This window comes from Pinus tabuliformis, chromosome 4_2 (genome assembly GCF_031772625.1).
Source record: "Pinus tabuliformis cultivar Carrire ecotype Pingquan chromosome 4_2, CPIR1, whole genome shotgun sequence".
In the NCBI taxonomy this organism is placed as follows: Eukaryota; Viridiplantae; Streptophyta; class Pinopsida; order Pinales; family Pinaceae; genus Pinus; species Pinus tabuliformis.
The window spans coordinates 768,201,897-768,221,212 of record NC_142304.1 but is presented as its reverse complement, the minus strand read 5'-3'; the positions used below and the strand labels follow the sequence as shown (position 1 = coordinate 768,221,212).

The window sequence follows — 19,316 nt, the reverse complement described above, 5'->3', positions numbered from 1 at the left end:
TCACTGAAAGGATCCGATCAATCCTCTCCTTGAATCACTCAACTGTCCCTGATTCCAGTCTACATGCATACATATGTGGCAGATTACATTTAATAAGTCTCCTCGAGAATTTTATCCATTCCATCATTTACTCTGTTTTGAACAGAATTTCCCCTGTTTTGCTCTGATGGTCCATGTCCTCTCGTTCTCCACTTTGGATTCTTCTAATGTTTAAGGGAGGGTCAGATGCTCCTGCATCACATAGCCATAATACAATCAGTGGACCTATCAACATGCCTACTATTAGGCACTAAAACAAGCTAAATCATAGCTAATGCTATTTTATAAACTCAAATATAACAACATCACATTATACCAAAAAATGGATCCCAAGAAAACACTTTCAGATCTATTGACATGTCGTGCATTGAACCAAACAATTTCTTATATCGGGAAAGGTAATCAACAACCTTAAACAATCAGAGGTCCATGATATTCATTGCATATTAGATAGTGGAATTCACACCTTGTTATAGTCTAGCTAAGGACATCCAATATCCATGAATATTTATGTAAATAACTTTGTAAAACGTGAGGATATCAACAAACACTTTGATCCGTAAGCTAAACCATGACCATGAAGGAATCTAAAGAAAAACATTCACCATGAACATACAAATATCTCAACAACCTTCCTGAGATAGATTCATTCCATGTACACAACACATAAATTGAACGCTTAATAAGATAACCCACCATCTTGATTATGGCAGTGAGCTGCCCAAACTCATAACTATATAAAGATCACTAAAATTTTATGAAATCATAGTTAATCCTGAGTGATTTCAAATCACCAATAAGGGACATATCAGGAAACCTACAAATGAATGAGAAGGTCACAAACACATAACTCAAATAACTCATAACTACTGTAGATATTCAAGTTAGTTAGTAAACAATGGTTATAAAATGAGTCAGGCATTCTTTTGTGAATGATACATGATTAATTATTAGACATAAGTATAATAAGGCATATCATTGTGTATAATAAACTATGCATAGCCAAGTATACTTATTTGAATAGCTTGAAATGTATAGCAACTGAATGAGGGACTTCCACTCTCCACCCAACCATAAGCCAGCTACACTCAAGGAAAATTTTAGTGGCTAATATTCGCAAGTGGGATAATTTTCTATTATTTGTCCAAAAAAAGGTTCACCAATTTCTTTTTTTTTTTTTTTCTAAAAATTATTTGCCTAAATTTTATAGTATAAAATTATTTTACCTTTCAAATCGCTGAAATTTTATAACTATACATAAAATTACTAAAAAAAATTATATGTTTACAAAGATATTAACAAACATTTTATAGATTGCATATTAGGCACTAATGAAATCTTCCAAAGTTTTTAAACTTTAAGAGAAATTTACATCCTTAAAATTTTCCCTAGCTACACTACAACCTTCCTTGCAACTGGCCACTCGCGATCCGTATCCAAGGTTTGAGGAAATGCTTGCACAGGGAAAGGGTTCACCCCAATAGGTTCAACATGATTTCAAGAGATGGACTCCATTATTCTAATGCTTCACCAACTTAACAACTAACATTCAATGGTCCATTCCCTCACTTAAGTTAACATAGGCCACATAGACATAGAAAATAACTCAATGGTTATAAAACATAGCTATGTGGATGATCACCTAGGTAATAGAGAGTAGGCTAGTTATGGCTAACCATTATCCATTTCAAAGCATCCAATGCCCCTTCTTCTCTTTTATTGCAACTACCATAGCCCAACTTGGCTCTTCATCTCATCCTCTCTTCGATCTACGAGGGAGAAGCCCAAGCAATGGCCACCACCTTGCCCTTTTTATTGCTTAGTCTAATCACGCCTCTTCATCCGTCAGGATGTGGTTCAGTCTGTTACGCCACCTCCTCACTCTTGAGGTGAGGGTGTCACCACTTCTTCACCTTGTAATTCTCGTCATTGAGTTCTTCTATATTCATTTTAGACCCAATCACATCATGTAACACCTGTCAGATAACTCACTGACTAAGTATACAAGCCACCTTGGCATTTAATTCAGTTTGTATGGGTCGTGGCTTTTCAAGAAATACAAGCGGGCAAGTAGGATTTGGACATTAAAGTGGCTTCAAATAAAGTAGATGAGCAAGCAAGTTTCTCTCAGGCCAATGATTCATACCAACCAGTCGTGCTCCTTCCACATTGGCATTACAATCACAATCATCATTAAAATGAGCAGGGGTTGAATAGGGGGATGTTACATCTATATATAAAGGAGGTAAAAAATATATATATATTGTCAAGGATGAATACATATGTAAAATATGGATTAAACCTAGCATAGAAACTAGGCCTAACTACACATTGGCATTTGAAGCACTAGGTTAACTAATTGCGTGCAATATTCTTAAAGATAAATATTCTACGATCTCGTAAATTAAAGAAACCAAAAATTCCTACAATTAAAGCAAAAAACCAAGGTTTCTTGCCCTAGACACCTAAAATCTATTGTTACAAGTAGAAATAATAAAAAATTCAAGGAAAAGTAATTTACCAAAAGCTTAATGAAGCAACTACCAAATCAAGCAAGGTGATGAGCCAAATTCTCAAACATAGTATCCAATCTATGTTGGATGTTTTGTTATTATAGTGCATCAACAAACTTACATGGAAGTTGTGCAACCTCAACAACAAACAAGAGAAAATTAAAGAAAAAGACAACATACTACCTAGCTTATTCCCTATTTTATCCTATGTGATAAAAAATATATAAGTAAAATGTTATGCATCTAAGATCTAAGGCATAAGACAAAGTAAACAATGAAGACTATTTTTTATGGCAATTGAAATGATGACTTACAAAAAATATCTCAATAGTGGTTGTTGTCGCACTCTCAATATTGGTCCTTGTAGCAAAAGGTATTCCATGGTTGTTGTAGCGATTTCAACATTGATTATTGTAGCAAAAGGTGTTTCAATGTCATTGGTGGAGAAAGTTTATTTAAAATCAATGTTTAAATTGCATTTTGAAACACCGAAGGTGTTCAATGATGGGTTTGGTTCCAAATAAAAATTGACACATGGTCGTCATAGAATTAGCTACAAGTGTGTTGTCCTTTAAAGTTTTCTAAATGCCATCCTAAACAAAAAAAAGAAAGATTATAATCTCTAAAATTTGAGATATTTTGATTTTTCATTGGTTTTTAAATTAATTTATCATAAAAAAAAAAAAAAAATTGTAAGCTGAGGAGGGACCATACGTTTTCCATTAATTCGAATTGAAACCAGTACATTTTCATGGTGGCCTCAACCCGCCCCGAAGGGAAACCGGGTCTGTTGGCCACCTTAAGTTTTTGACAGCCATCCAAAAACAAAAAATACTAAGTCTTCTTGTCCAGGCTAAGTATACTAAGCATTCAAAAAGATTACTACTGGTTATTAATTGCATTATAAATTGATACTGAAACCAAAAACTATCCACCAGCATTCAAAAAACTATGGAAAGCATATACATATCTTCAGATATTAACCAGCCATGGCTTCCTGCTGATCATCTTCTTTCTTTATTCCCGGATTGATCTTCTTTGTCTGTTGCTGTATCTCTTCCAGTTTGTTGTCCTGCATCATCAGGGTGACTTGAATGTTCTGCATTTCTTTCTTCAAATTAGGAATTCCCTGGGCCAGTTCAACCATCTCCATGGCCACCTGCTCCATGGCCTTAGCCAGCAACTTTTTCATAAACCAGTATACATGCAAGGCTTGTTTATACAGTGTCATGTGCCCTCTAGTATTCCCTGGATCCGGTAGCAGGTATTCCCAATCTTCCATTTCTAATTCTGACTGACCCTGAGTAGCTTCTTCCTCCAATTGCTGTATTATTCTTCTGATATCCTCATTAGTGTTTTCACTGTAGGCTTGCTCTACGAACTGTATCATCTTCTTCAGCGTTTTTCTATATCTTCTTGCCGGTAATGATTCACATTTCTCCCATTTCCCTTCCGACCATCCTCTTCCTCTACTGCGTCGGCCTCATCCCCGTCCTGCTCTTCCTCTATTCACATAATTTCCTCTGCCTCCTGGACCTTTCATACCCGAAGTGCTCCCAAGGTCGCCTCCCTCCTCTCACCCTTTGCCTCTCCTATCTCCATACTTCCTTTCTTCCTGTGGTTTGTCCTTTGATTGCCTCTCAACCTTCCATACACTCTTTCTTGGTTGCTCAGATCTGTCTTGGTCAGAATCAAACATTTCCACTTCGTCCTTGGTCTCGTCCTAAACTGTCTGATACTGCTCTGTAGTTTCCCCAACATTGATCCTTTTCCCTTTCTTTTTCGGACTTTTCCTGCCTTTGCTCTCCTCATCTGCTTCATTTCTCATTCTTCTCCTTGTAGACATTCGTTTCCTCCTTTCGGCGCTGCTTGGTTGTTCTCTCTGCCTCCTCTGCCTTTCTGTGGACCTAACTGGAGTTTTCACCACCCTGTCTCTTTGCGAACTCTCTGAAATTTCGTTAAACGGACTCCTTCCTTTGCCCCTCCTCCCTCCTTTATGATTTCTCCTCCGCCATTTCTCCTCATTTCTCTTCTCCAGATTCTTCTGCCACCTGCCGTTTTCATGACCGCCCACCTCTCTACGTCCTCCTTCTGTGCCATCGTACCCACGTCCAATCTCTGCAGCACTATCTCCACCAACTTCGTCTTTCATTACTTCATCGCAGCTCCTTCTTGGAATAATATCCTTTCTGCTGATCTTTCTGTCCGCCTTCATCATTACCCAAATCCCATTTGCCTCGTCATCATCCCTCGCCCGATTCGTATTAATTGCCCTGATCGCCGCCATTATCACCCCGATTGGGGGTCTCTGGGGATCTTTTTTATTGTGTTGTGGTTCCATTATGGTCCTGAGTGATTATTATAGTGAGTTCCTCCCATCTCGGTTTATTCATTATTGTTGGCCAGATGCTATCGACCCTTTCCCCCTGTTCTTTGCATCCCCAGTTTGCAAGGTAGTCTGCAGCTTTGTTTCTGGTTAATGATTTTGTATTCAATTCTCTTTAAAATTTCGGCCATGTCTTGAATGATCCCTGCCGTCCTCCAACTTTTTGCTACTTGCTCCCAGTCTTTCCCATTGTTGAGATTCCGTAGCATTTCCACTACTATCTGTGAGTCACCTTCAATTTCTAGATTTGTGTAGCCATTCCTTACTGCTATCCGTAGACCCTGATAAACAACCCACAGTTTTGCTTCATTGTTGGTCATTACGCCTCCCCATTCTGCATACACCCATCTTGTGTGTCTCTCACTGTCTCTAAAGATGCCTCCAAAACCTGCTGGCCCTGGGTTCCCTTTGGAAGCCCCATCAAAGTTCAATTTAACAAAATTTCGCCCAGGATAACTGAACTGTTCTGGACTCTGAGTCTGGGATCGTTGCTGTTTTTCTTTTCTAGGATACACCATGCCGAATTCCATATTTAGTTTTGCTAAGATTCTTCCTTCTTCAGGGTTCGCTTTCCAATCTTCCTCCTCCCAGGTCTCTGCCAGAACGGTCTCTCTAATTGAGTTTTGAATTCCTCTCCAAATCTTTTCTGGAGTATTGGCCTTGTCTAAGAAAATCCTTCGGTTTCTTTCCTTCCAAAGAAGCCATATAACAAATCCTATGGCTAGATTCCAAGTTCTCCTTACAACCTTGCATGAGAATTGTCCCTTACCCCATTGGAAGATGGTCTTTTTAATATCACTGGGATCTCTATTTGATTTTCCGAAGAGGCTTCTGATCTCTACCCATTGATGCTGAGCGAATGGACAAGAGTTCAGAATGTGTTCCTGGGTTTCGTTCCCCTGTTTGCAAAGGCTGCATCTCGGGGGTCCCAGGAAACCTCGTTTTTGTATCTTATCCCACGTCAGGATCCTTTCTTTTCCAACTAGCCAAGCAAATATAGCTATCTTCGGCCACCACTTACTATTCCAAATTATTTCCCAGTCTAAGGTTTCTCCCTCTCTCTCCTGGTGGGTTGTTAAATAATAAGCTTCTTTGACTGTGAAGGCCCCTCTTGTGGATTTTCCCCATCCAAGAATATCCAGTCCTAGTCTGGCTTTGATTTTCCTTGACTCCAATTCTTTTATAAATATTCCTTTCTATTCTTGATCTATATTTTCATCCCATTCTTCTAGTTTTCTCCATGTTCGCCATATCCCATCCGGCTCCCCTTCTTTCCAATATTCTCTTACGTATTCGAGCCCCTCCCTTGCTGCCTTTTGATGTATACTTTGCAGAGCTTGTATACTGACCATTTTGTCTCTTTGTTGCCATTCCTCCTCCCAAAATCTAGCTATACCTCCTCCTCTTATTTCCTAGAATGCATAATGGTTTATGATGTTTCTACTCTGGTTTGCCAATTCCCATAATGTAGATCCTTTTGGGGTTTCTTCTAGTCTAAGGATGCCTGCCGTTGTTGCAGGCATATTATATTTCTGTGTCCATATTCTCTTCCATAAGTCATTTCCTCCCCTCATCCACCTCCACCACAGCTTCGCTCCTAGAACTTTGTTCAGAATGTCTGGGTCTTTGAGTCCTAAACCCCCTTCTTCTTTTCTTTTTGTCAAGCTTTTCCATGAGACTAGTGCCCATTTCCTTTGTTGTTTTGGCCCTCCCCATATGAATTTTCCAAAGATTTCTTTCATTTTAGTGCATACCCCTTTGGGAACAGCCATGATTGATAGAGGATAAATTGGTATAGATTGGAGAACTGATTTCAGTAATACCAATCTTCCTGCTATGTTCAGCGATCTAAAAGACCAACTTGCAAGTCTATTCTTGAGCTTTTCTATGACTTGCTGCCAGTTTGCTATTCTTGTAGGGTTTATATCTAGTTGATTCCCCAGGTACTTTGTTGGTAGTTCACCATGTCTGAATCCTAGCGTTCTGGTTAAATGAGCTTTGATCGTTTCTGGAGTGTTGAAGATAAAGGTGCATGATTTCTCTTTGTTTATTTCCATACCTGAAGCCTCCATAAACAAGTCCAAGATCCTTTTTACCCCCCTTACCTCCTTTATTGAAACTTCACAGAAGAGCATGATGTCGTCCACGAACTGCTGGTGGGTGATGGGCAAATTGTTTCCCCATAGCCTTAATCCTTTAATTTTTCTTTCCCTCAGTTCTTTTTTGAAATACCTACCCAGACCCTCCGCAGCCAGTATAAATAAGAAAGGGGATAAAGGATCCCCCTATCTTATTCCTCTAGTGGCATTGAAGGTTGATGTTGGCACCCCATTTAACATGATAGAGAAAATAGGAGTTGATATCATATTATAAACCCAGTCTATCCATCTATTGCTGAATCCGAAGGCCGCAAGAATTGCCTTGAGGTATTTCCAGTTTAAGCGATCGTAAGCTTTTGACAAATCTAACTTTATCATCATCCCTCTCTGTTTTTTCTGTTTTAGTGAATGGATCGCTTCCTGGGTGACTACTAATCCATCAAGAATTTGTCTTCCCTCCACAAAGCCGGTTTGCTCCGGTGAGATAATGCTAGGGAGGATGGGTTTTAATCTTTTAGCCATCAGAGTAGCGATTATTTTGTATATTACATTGCAAAGGGCAATTGGTCGAAAACCCTGGGCAGTTTCAGAATTGGCATTTTTAGGAATCAAAGTAAGGAAAGTAGAATTGAGACCCAGCCATACCTTCTGTTTTATGCGAGATTCCTCTACCGCATCCAGTATCTCTTGTCCAAGAAAATGCCAACCTGCTTGATAAAACTCCATTGTATATCCATCCGGTCCTGGCGCTTTGTTTTTCTTCATACCCTTCACAATTTCCTCTACTTCCTCTAGAGTGGCTGCCCTCATCAATGCCATATTTTGTTCTTCTGTTATTATTCTAGGGATCTCTTTACAGATAAGATCTGTAGCCGCTTCTCTGTCTACTTGTGGTTCTGTCAATATGTCTTTATGGTATCCTACCAATACTTGCTCAATTCCTTCATATTCTATTATCCTTTCTCCTTCTTCGTTTTTGATGGAAAAGATCTTGTTCCTTTGCCTATGCTGAATCATAGCTTGGTGAAAAAACTTGGTGTTTCTTTCTCCTTCGCGTAACCAGTTTATCCTGGATTTTTGCTTCCATAGGATCTCTTCCTGTTTCCTCCGCTCCTCAAGTTGGCTAATTATAATTCCTTCCTCTTTGCTTCTTTCCTCATTTCTGCCTTCTGTAATAATTTTTTGTTGTATCTCTTCCATTTCTTGCTCTAGCTTCTGTTTTCCCACCATTATGTTTCCAAACTCCTCCTTATTCCATTTTCTGATTTTCCCTTTGAGTTCTTTGAGTTTTAGCTGAAAAGTATGCATCTTGCCTTTTCCTTTTTGTGTACTTTGAGTCCACCATTCCTCTACCTTAGATAAAAACTGAGGATTCCTGAGCCAAAAGGCCTCAAACCTGAAGGGTCTTTTGAGGGGGTTTTTCTTAATATTTATTTCCAACCTGATCGGCCAATGATCTGAACCCATCGCCGGCATTATTGTGGCTTCAACAAATACATCCCTATTCATTATTTGTTCTGATATAAGGAATCGATCTAATCTGGAAGCTATTTGGTTTCTTCCTCCTCTTCGGTTATTCCATGTGTGGATGTCGTTAATTGTTGGGATGTCTACCAGTCTTTGTTCTGTAATCATCTCACTGAACTCCTCCATGTTTTGATCTGGTCTATTTATACCACCTCTCTTTTCTTCCATTGTTCTGATCATATTAAAGTCTCCCCCTACTATCCACGGTATTCCTGGAAAGATCCTTCTTGTGGTTTGCAGATCCTTAAGGAAATTTTTCCGCTCCCTTGGTATGTGCGGCCCATAGACTCCTGTGATGAGAATCCATTCCGATGATCCTGTCATTCTGAATAAGCCTGTAAGGATTCTGGGTAAGCTTATCCAGTTTTCAAACAATACCTCCTCAGGGTTCCAGAGGATTGCAAGACCACCCGCCGTGCCAATCGCATCCTGACCCATCACCTCGTATTGTATTTTTTGTTTTTTTATTATACCTTCTAATTGTTGGGAGCTAATTTTTGTCTCCTGGATTATCATTATGCTAGGCTTATCTTTCTTTATCCTCTCCTTTAGATACCTCTGCTTTCCTTTGCTGTTGAGTCCCCTAATGTTCCAACTTGTGACTATCATTTTATAACTTTTTGGATGGTTGTTGAAATACCTCTGAAAGAGGTATAACCCTGCCTGAGTTGACCAATATTTCTCCAACCACTTGTATGGTTTCATTCAATGTCCGTCTACCTCGTTTCCTGCCTCCTTTGCCAGTACTGTCCATTCCCAGACTTTGGGTTCCTTGCATTCCTGTTTGATCTATCTGATTTGCTAAAGTAATTCCTTTCTTTTCCTTGTATTTCTGGAATGTCTCTTTATACAATTGCTTTTGGGCTTCCGGGATAAACCTTTCATCAAGATTTTTCCAGTCCTGTAACAATCTTTTCATGATTCTTTCCTCCTCGTTTCCACTGTCCTTCTGTGTATCTGTCCCCATCTGGGTTTGTTCTACTGTCATCTCCATGCTCTCCTCTGCTCCTCCTTCTGCCCTACTATTCTGGTTTAGGTCTGGTTCCTTTGTATCTTTTATAATTTCCATGGGTTCCTCCGCATTTTCTTCTTTTCCGGACTCCTCTTCTTCCTCCTGTAAAGCCTGAAACTTGTTTTGGCATTCTACTGTTACTGGTTTTGTAGGTTGTTGCATCCTTGTCATTTCCTTCCCTGGTCTTTTTTTCCTATGGATTTCCTGGAAACCCGTTTCCCCTTCATCTGTCTCTTCTGTCCTCCTTTGCTCTTCTTCCTGTTTCCTTGGTGTTTCCTCTTCTTTATTCAGTGGGCATTGTTTGAAGAGATGTCCGTATTCATGGCACCTTCTACATCTGAAGGGTATATGCTCGTAGTCCATCGGTTGCTGCCATATTTCGTCATGGTACTCTAGCTCTATGTACTCCGGCAATGGTTCTGCTATATTCATATAGACGCATATCCTTGCATAGGATGTATACTTCCCTCTTTTTGTTGACTCTGCTACTTTGACAAAAGTCCCAATTGTATTGCCTATGCCTTCCAGGATATCGGGGTCCCAGAACTCCATTGGTAAACCAAATAGTCTTACCCAGATGGGTGCTGCTAGCATCTTTTTATGGTCTGGATTATATCGGTCCTCCCAATGCCTCATAAATAAACCAGCATTATTCATAAAATATGGTCCTCCTTCAAAGGTTCTTTCCTTGTCCTCCAGATTTGCAAATATCACTGTAAAGAAACCCTTTGCCCCTAACTTTAGATCTATATGCCCTTTCGGCTTCCATCTTTGTTGTATCCACTTAGCTAGGTCCCTTTCCGACGGCCAAAAACCTACAAACTTGCATATCAAAGCATGGTCTCTCATATAACATCTGTAGTCTTCAAGTTTTTTGTTGGGTATTACATACCTTGGTTTTTTCTGAGCTCTGGGAAGACATCTGCCCCCAAGTTTTGTTTGCCACCGATTCCCCAGTACTGGCGCGTCTTTGCTGTTCTCCTTTGGGTCTCTCTGCATCCCGCCCCCACTTGATTCTCCCACCGCCATATTTTTGTAGGAGGGGATCTCTCCCCTCCCCGGTTCCCCTGCCATGGTGTCTTTCAGTCCTTTCTTAATTTATTAACCCTCCTCTTCTTGTTGTGTCTTCGCAGGTCCGTTTGCGTGCAGAAGACTTGCCCTTCTGCCCTTATCGCCGTCGCTGTTCCTCTTTCAGCCCTGTCTCTGTTAACCCTAGATTTTCAAAACCCTTGCTCGACCATCATCGCTCCTAGTCCTCATCTCCTCTCCCAATTGTAAATCTAATTTATCATAAAATTAAGTTTTATTAGGTTTTGAAAAATAAACCTATAAAAATATTAGAATAATAATTTGTATTTTTTATATTTAAATGTTTTAAAATCAATTTATAATAATAAAAAAAAATATTTATTATACAAAATTTTAATATTTATCATTAATATATAAGTATTTTTGACATGTGGCACTACAACCATCATGAAATTTGCTAGGAAGTGCCATGTCATTTATATATATATCTTGGGATATTTTGGCTTTTCATTGGTTTTTAAGTTGATTTATTATAAAATTAAGTTTTGTTGGGTTTTAAAAAATAAATCCATAAAAATATTAGAATAATAAAAATAATTATTATTTTATATATATTTAAATGTTTTAAAGTCAATTTATAATTAAAAAATTAATATTTATTTGACAAAATTTCAATATATATTATTAATATATAAGTATTTTTTATTTTTTTATTATGATTATACTTTATTATGATATCCTAAAAGAGAGAACAAAAACATTTAGCAACAGTGAAGAACAAAGTAACCATGTGATGGAACTTCTACTAGAGTGTAATGGAGCTTATGCTAGAGTGTAAGGAAATATTTAATTCTTGTAGATTAATCATGGAGTAATGTGGCTTTTGTGCCGCCTTATTTTAATCAATCTCGTGGATTGGATGTCCCTGTAATCTATCAAAGTGTAATCTATCAAAGCTTTGGCCAAAATCAATGCCATTGGTGTTGCTTTTACCCCAAAATGGCAAATTATGGGGACTTGGACGGTGATTTGAAGCATTCAAGGATTGATAGTTTTATTCGCAAGCCCAAACTCGAAATCACAGAGGGTGTGCTTGGAATTTCACAGGGCACGACCTAGAGATTGGTTAGTGAATTCAAGATTGTCTACTTTAGAAAATAACTCCTATTCCAAAAAAAAATGTAATTGCAGTCACCACAGGTGAGATGTGCTACCCATTTAGCTTAAATTTCTTTTTTTCCTTCTAAAAAGACTTTTATGTTATCATGGTTCCCATATTTTCAAAACTTAGAACCTACAAGTTCAAAACTAGCATAGAAATGAACTTAACCAAAAAATGATTAATTAAATTAGATTGTTTTTCCTAAAAGAGTGTCTCTCTTTCCACATCTGGGAGAGTGTCACTATACTCTAGTTTCACCTCCTCTTGATCCCACAATACTAAAGGAACTGACAATGACATCTTTACCAAAAATGGCTTCTTCAATCCTAATAGCAGCGTAATTCTGCTCATTTAAAATCTAACAGATGGAGTCCTCTTCATAGATTTATATGCCCCTTTCTAAGGTCTTCGAGTGACTTTAGATATCTGTCATGTACATATTCTTATTGAGAAGTAAATTTGTTGCACTCATAGAAACTATTAACAATTCTTGTATTGGAGTGAGTCATCTACATATTCTTATCGAGAAGTAATTTTGTTGCACTTATAGAAACTATTAATAATTCTTGTATTGAAGTGAGTGACAAAATAATCTTCCCAAATCTTCTATTCCTTCGGTGTATCTTTACACTTCTAAAAGCAATAACTAATTTTAAATTTAATTTAAAATAAAACCTACCAAAGTATCTAAGCCTTCAAATAAATAGAGAATATAAAGTATCTAATCCCTCAAATAAATAAATAAATATACAAATCAGTCGAGTAAGGTTGTGAATCACAAAGTTGAAAAAAAAACAGTAAAAATAACGTCAACATACATCCACGTGATGCATGTACCATCATCGCAGTCTCTGTTTTGATGAAAAAGCTTTGAACGGACACTTTGACGTTACAGGCGTACATAAATATTTGGTAAAGACTTTTCAAGTCAAGATATGGCTCACGTGACGGCCGCTGCCAGGCAACCAATAAACACAGAATAGCACATGAAATTTTGGCAGTACAAAGCAGTCGTTAAGGAGGCCGAGGAATTGGCTGGACAAGCAAACGTGGCCGGGTAAAAATATTTCAAATTTTTTTTTGTAGATGTGTGTTTGAATCATGTTTTTGTAATATTTTCTTCTGTTTTCTAGATGACATGCATTATATAATTTACTTTTTGTAGATGTCGTGTTTGAATCATGTTTTTGTAATATTTTTCTCTGTTTTCTAGATGATATGCATTATATAGTCTATTTTAACTTCTTGATGATTAGGTTTGCCTAATTTATAAAATCAAGTCAATAGTTGACTTATAAGACAAAATAAAAAAAACAATAATTCAAATACTCTTATAGTTAAATTTTTTAAAAAATAATCACCCACCAGAAATCTTCACTTCTTTAAACTAAAACAATAATTCAAATACTCTTATAGTTAAATTTTTTAAAAAATAATCACCCACCAGAAATCTTCACTTCTTTAAACTATGTCTTATAAGTCAACTATTGACTTGATTTTATAAATTAGGCAAACCTAATCATCAAGAAGTTAAAGTAGACTATATAATGCATGTCATCTAGAAAACAGAGAAAAATATTACAAAAACATGATTCAAACACGACATCTACAAAAAGTAAATTATATACTCTACTTTAACTTCTTGATGATTAGGTTTGCGTAATTTATAAAATCAAGTCAATAGTTGACTTATAAGACATAGTCTAAAGAAGTGAGGATTTCTGGTGGGTGATTATCTTTTAAGAAATTTAGCTATAAAAGTATTTGAATTGTTTTTTAATAGTGGAAATAGATTGAATTTTTGGATACCCAAAATTCTAAAGCTTGTTATAAACTAGATTTCTAAACACTTCTGTCAACTAGATCTCTAAACACTTTAGTATTATCAGTAAGCTGTGCGCAGATGACGATCAGAGTTGTAACGAAGATGTATTTCCATGGAAGGGGTTCTGCACGGTCTCGCTGGATGGGCCAAAGTCTTACGCTATTCTACTTAATTATTGTTCTTCCAACATTGATCAATATTACACTTCATGGGCAGATTTGCAACGGAACCACAACTAAATGCGGCGGCGGTAACTATACAGAAGGCAGTACGTTTGAGAAAAATCTGAACATGGTATTTAAGCGTCTTGCTGAAGGGGCCAACAAAAGTGGGTTTAATATATCTGTGTATGGCCAAAGTCCTAACAGAATATATGGCCTCCTCCAATGCAGAGAAGACATGACAGTCGACCAGTGCTTCAGTTGTTGGCAATTTGCAACCACTAACATTCGACAAGATTGTGGGACTGTCGTTAGCGGTAGTATCTGGCCTTTTGAGTGCTTCTTACGCTATGGAAACTATAATTTCATCGGACAACTGGATACAGATTTGGGGTATAATTATATTGAGGCCTTCGGAAACAGGGTTGTGTTTATCCCGCCTGACTTTGAAGTTACTGCAGAGAATCTGTTAAAGAAATTGTCAATTGAAGCAGCAAGTGAAACTAAACGGTCTGCTCTGTCTATAGCTCTAGATTCGGCGTCCCAAACGGTTTACGGTCTGGTCCAGTGCACCAGAGATCTCTCTACTCAGGATTGCAGAAGGTGCCTCTCATACTCAATCAGTAAAATGTTCACATCTGACACGGCTGCAGGAGTTCAGTATTGGAGTCAAAGCTGCATACTCCGTTATGAAATATATCCTTTTTTCAGTTCCACCGCGTTTCCACCCACCACTACGCAGGGAGCAGCTAATAATGCACAGATCAAGTCTTCACACAAAAACAGACACCTAATTCCCATAATTTTAGGTGTTGTGGGTGCCTTGGTTCTCCTGTTAATTGTATGCGCGTTCGCAACTAGGAAGAGACTGAAGTCCGCCTTACAACTGGGAAGAGGCTATCAAGGTATTGCTACTTTATCATTATCTCAAATTGCTTGTCATTGAAAGCTTCCACATACCCATCTGAACCCTGGGTTTTATCACCTCCACGCTTTGCATATGATTACAACCAGACTTAGATGGTATGTGCAAAGTGACCATGTTCAATAGATTTTAGAAAAAAAATTCAGAGGAAACTAGGATTTACATTCTTATATTCAAGTGGGTGTATGCTAATGATGCTAATGAGGAGATTTTGGGTGTGGAATTCTGGGATTATTGTTGATGATACTTTTATTTTATTTTATTTTTTTAATTTAAAAATAGTTTCAGGGTTATAGAAAATATTTAAGTGTATTGTTAATATTTTATTTTTATTTTTTTTAATATAGAAGATTCAGAGTTTTAGAAAATTTTCAAAATAATAGAATTACATAAGTTAAAATATAACCCATATACAAGCTAGTTATTACCAGATCTACCCAACCTTCCTTACAGCCTAGTCATCACCACCCAACCTTCTTTACAGCCTAGTCATCACCAAACCCATAACCAACCTTCCTAATAGCCTAGCTAACAGCCTAGTCACCATCAGACCCATAACGAGCCATTATACAAACAAGCTATTTAAACCCCTACCCAGATATATTTTTCTAATATTTTTATATTTTAAATAAAATTTAAATAATAAAAAATAATTATATATTTTTTCCGTTATGTTTATTTATTCAAAAAATCTTATTATAAAATAACAATATATTTATATACACTTTTATATTTTCTTTATATGTAAACTTATCATATAAAAATATACTTAAATAAAATATACTTTTATATTTTCTTTATATAAACTCATCATATAACAATATAATTAAATACACTTTTATATTTGGTAAACTGTAAAATACAAATCAACAAACAAAACAAAGCACTGAGATTTATAAGTCACCATGGTGAGTTATAGGTCACCATGGTCTTATACATTGTTAGACACACATGATTACGAACAAAGAGTAAATAAGTCACCAAGCCCTTATACACCAACTGAGATTTATAAGTCACTAAAGCCTTATACACCAACTGAGAGTTATAGGTCACCAAGGCCTGTTAAAGATATGTGATTACAAACAAAGAGTAAACGGGTCACCAAGCCATTACAGCTTTGTATAAATATATCTCCATATATATATATAATAGAATAGAATGCATATTGCTACAATAAGAAAATTATTAATAGCTATTATAATGATATATTTTAAAAATTTAAAAATATAAATATAAACTTATTTGAATGGTTAACTAAAAATAAATGTTTTTCCAAGTTAAAAAAATATATTTAAACATAAATAAAAGATGAGGGAGAAAAAATATACATAAATAAAAGATGAGGGAGAGAAAATATTGAAAGTGAAAATAAGGGAAAAATTCTTCCATATCGGTCAATTTCATTATAATATTAAACTTTTGACCTGTTAAGACCTATTACATATCTGCTTTTCGTTAAATTCAATGTTTATTTATGTTTTCAAAGCGTAACTTTATATGTGACATGGAAAACATACTAATCAGAGAGTCCGTTTAATTATAGTATATTAAAATTTTGACATGGTTACATATCTGCTGCTCTTGGAAAAAATGTTGAATTCAATTTTTTATTTTGTATTTTGAAAGTGTAACTTTCTATTTTCATAATACAGGTCAGAACGAGGAAAACACAACAATCAGTCAAATGGTATTTACAATGGAAACATTAGTAACTGCTACTAATAACTTTCATGATGACAACCAGCTCGGAGAGGGAGGCTTTGGCCCTGTATACAAGGTAACAATAAAGGGTTAGGAAAATTTCTACTAGTTTAGGAGGAGGGCAATTAATCGTTAAAAAAAAAAAAAAAACCACACTGATTTTTTTGTTTGAATAATTCAGGGAACAACTCCGGATGGAAAAGAAATAGCCGTGAAAAAACTGTCTGTCACATCTATGCAAGGAAGTAAAGAATTTCTAAATGAAGTTGAACTTGTAGCCAAAGTTCAACACAGGAATCTTGTGAATCTACTAGGTTGTTGCGCAGAGGGATCAGAAAGGTTGCTTATTTATGAGTATCTCCCCAATAGGAGTCTTGATAAAATTCTATTCGGTGAGTGGCTTCCAATTTATTATCTATGAAAGAAAATAGAAAACATTAATGTGTCCAGAAAGCTTAAAATTTTTATGTTGTACAGACACAGACATAAACAAACGCAGCAGTCTTGACTGGCAAAAGCGTTATAACATCATAGCGGGAGTAGCTCGTGGACTTCTTTATCTTCACCAGGATTCTCAACTGCGGATAATTCATCGGGATATCAAAGCAAGCAATGTGTTGTTGGACGAGAAACTGAATCCTAAGATAGCAGATTTCGGGTTAGCAAGACTTTTTCCTGAGGGCGAAAGTCACGTCAGCACAAAAGTTGCTGGAACTTAGTAAGATTTCACTATAATCATCACTCTTAAACATTGTTTCCTCTATCTTGATTTGATTTCAGGAAGATTGATGGTATTGCAATTGTACTTTATATAATTCTTAACGTTCAGCCTTCTTATATAATTCTTGATATTGTACTTTGCATCTGCAGTGGATATATGCCTCCAGAGTATGCTATGCAGGGGCAATTATCTGTGAAAACAGATGTCTATAGCTTTGGAGTTCTTCTCCTGGAACTTATTGCTGGAAGAATGAATACAGACTACAATTTGTTACCTGAAATGCAGATTCTTTTAGGATGGGTGAGATATACTTTCCTTTGTATTTTTAGTTGAGCAATATTCTGTCCATTACACTAAAGTCCATTCTGCCATTGGGGAGAATTGAATTTGGGTGAAGGATGCCAATCATTTTTCTAACCATTTCACATAATCCAATTGACTACTAGTTTTATTTATTTATTTACTTTACTTAATTGGATTGATTTTATACAAATCTGGTAAATGTGAATGAAATCAATTTAGTATTTCATAAATTTATTAATAACAAAGTCAAACAATTAAATCTACTTATGTTTCTCAGATTTTTGTAATATTACAAAATTGCAATAAATTCCATCTATTCACAATTAAGCAACTCAAACAAGATCAAATTTCTATTTCTAGAACATTTCAAAATTTTCACTACAAAATTGCGTTTGTGTACCCCATATATGTATTATCAGAATGATGACCCTGTTGTGATTATGCAGGTATGGAGCTCATACGATGGAGGAAATACTGCGCGGATAATTGATCCAGCAATAATTGAAACGTGCGACGAGACACACGTGCTGAGATGCATTAAGATTGGTCTTTTGTGTACACAGGCTGAACCCCACCTTCGTCCACTGATGGATACCGTGAGTTTGATGCTTTCACCTCATTCCGTGACTTGCTTACCCGATCCGACAAAGCCTGCTTTCGTGAGTCCCTATGTTTCCCAAACCACCAATTCCACCAGTTCTGGGTTGTCACCGGCGTCTGCAACACCAACCTCTTCTGGTGTTGGCTCCCCGTTAATGGTAGTGTAGAAGGTCAACGCTCCCGTGTGTTTAGTGGCATGTGCTTAAATCTCACGATGTGTTTGTTTACTAACACTTGAGGGTTTTAGTGTAACAGCAATAGTTACTCCAACAAGTGGTATGGGAGCTAGGGTCGAATATCCACGGTGACTCCAAAGTGATTTCTGTTCTCCAGTGATTGTTTTATCTATTCGGCTGTTTCTTACTGAGTAATCTTGTTGTTTCTCCATTTGTTTGTCTCTATGAATTATTCTCTGCTATTGTCGGCTAAGTCTTTAAGTATAAATCTGCTGTTACACCAAAACCCGTAGGTGTTAGTAAACAAACACATCGCTAGATTTAAGCACATGCCACAAAATACACGGGAAGAGCGTTACCTTCTACACTGCCATTAACAGAGAGCCAACCCTCTGTGTCATCGTCTCCCACTCCCGCAGCCATTAACGGGGAGCCAACCCTCTGTGTCATCGTCTCCCACTCCCGCACCTATCAACACTATTTCCTTTAGTGACTTGGTATCTAGGTAATGCTATGAAAGATAAGTCGGGTTAATGGTTAAGCGGGAGGTTTGGTAGTCGTCTAATATAGAACAAGCTTATATGTAATAAAAGCTCCTCCAAAAAAAGATTTCTCCATTTGAAAAATAAAAAAAATTGAGAAAAGAAAGATAAGAGAAAGATTTGGTAGCTAAGTAATGTTAAATCTGCGGTATAAAGAAGGGAAAGTTTTCAGTTAAGGTGCCAAGATGCTTGGTGCATAATTCTATTTGTAAAAATATAGTGCTGACTGTTTTTTAATATATAAGAATTAGGATTTGAAGTTTTATGCTTTTTTATTAAAAAAAATTGTTATCATAATTTTTTTGTTATTTTTATAGCTGGGGTCATTTTTATGTTGATGACAAATTTTGAAATTTTAGAATGAGAGGTAAAATAAGAAAAAAAAAATTTAGATTTTAAAATATTAATCTCCCTTTTATTTGTTAAATTTCAAAATATTCTCAAAATTTATAATTGACAGAATCTATAAATAGTGATCAAAATATTACATAATTAAAGATTAAATTTTTTCAAATTATATTCAATATTATTAAAGGTAAAGTGTATTTAAAGAAAATAATGTTTATTTTAAATTTCATTTGTAGCAAAATATTTA

General features: G+C 36.5%; 1 protein-coding gene across 1 annotated transcript; it reads left to right on the top strand.

Annotated features, from left to right (window-relative positions):
* The first annotated feature begins 13,617 nt into the window (after window positions 1-13,617).
* On the top strand, window positions 13,618-18,928 carry LOC149171875 (cysteine-rich receptor-like protein kinase 15). Its single transcript, XM_089427617.1, has 6 exons — window positions 13,618-14,658; window positions 16,331-16,455; window positions 16,561-16,771; window positions 16,857-17,097; window positions 17,250-17,400; window positions 17,850-18,928. Exons 1-6 carry the CDS (start codon window positions 13,671-13,673, stop codon window positions 18,168-18,170), a joined length of 2,037 nt encoding a protein of 678 aa, XP_089283743.1. The 5' UTR covers window positions 13,618-13,670; the 3' UTR covers window positions 18,171-18,928.
* Window positions 18,929-19,316: the final 388 nt, after the last annotated feature.

Coding starts and splice junctions, on each gene's coding strand:
- LOC149171875 (XM_089427617.1), top strand. CDS start 13,671: ATGACGATCAGAGTTGTAACGAAGATGTATTTCCATGGAAGGGGTTCT. Junction 16,772..16,856: donor TCTTGATAAAATTCTATTCG/GTGAGTGGCTTC, acceptor TATGTTGTACAG/ACACAGACATAAACAAACGC. Junction 17,401..17,849: donor TGCAGATTCTTTTAGGATGG/GTGAGATATACT, acceptor GTGATTATGCAG/GTATGGAGCTCATACGATGG.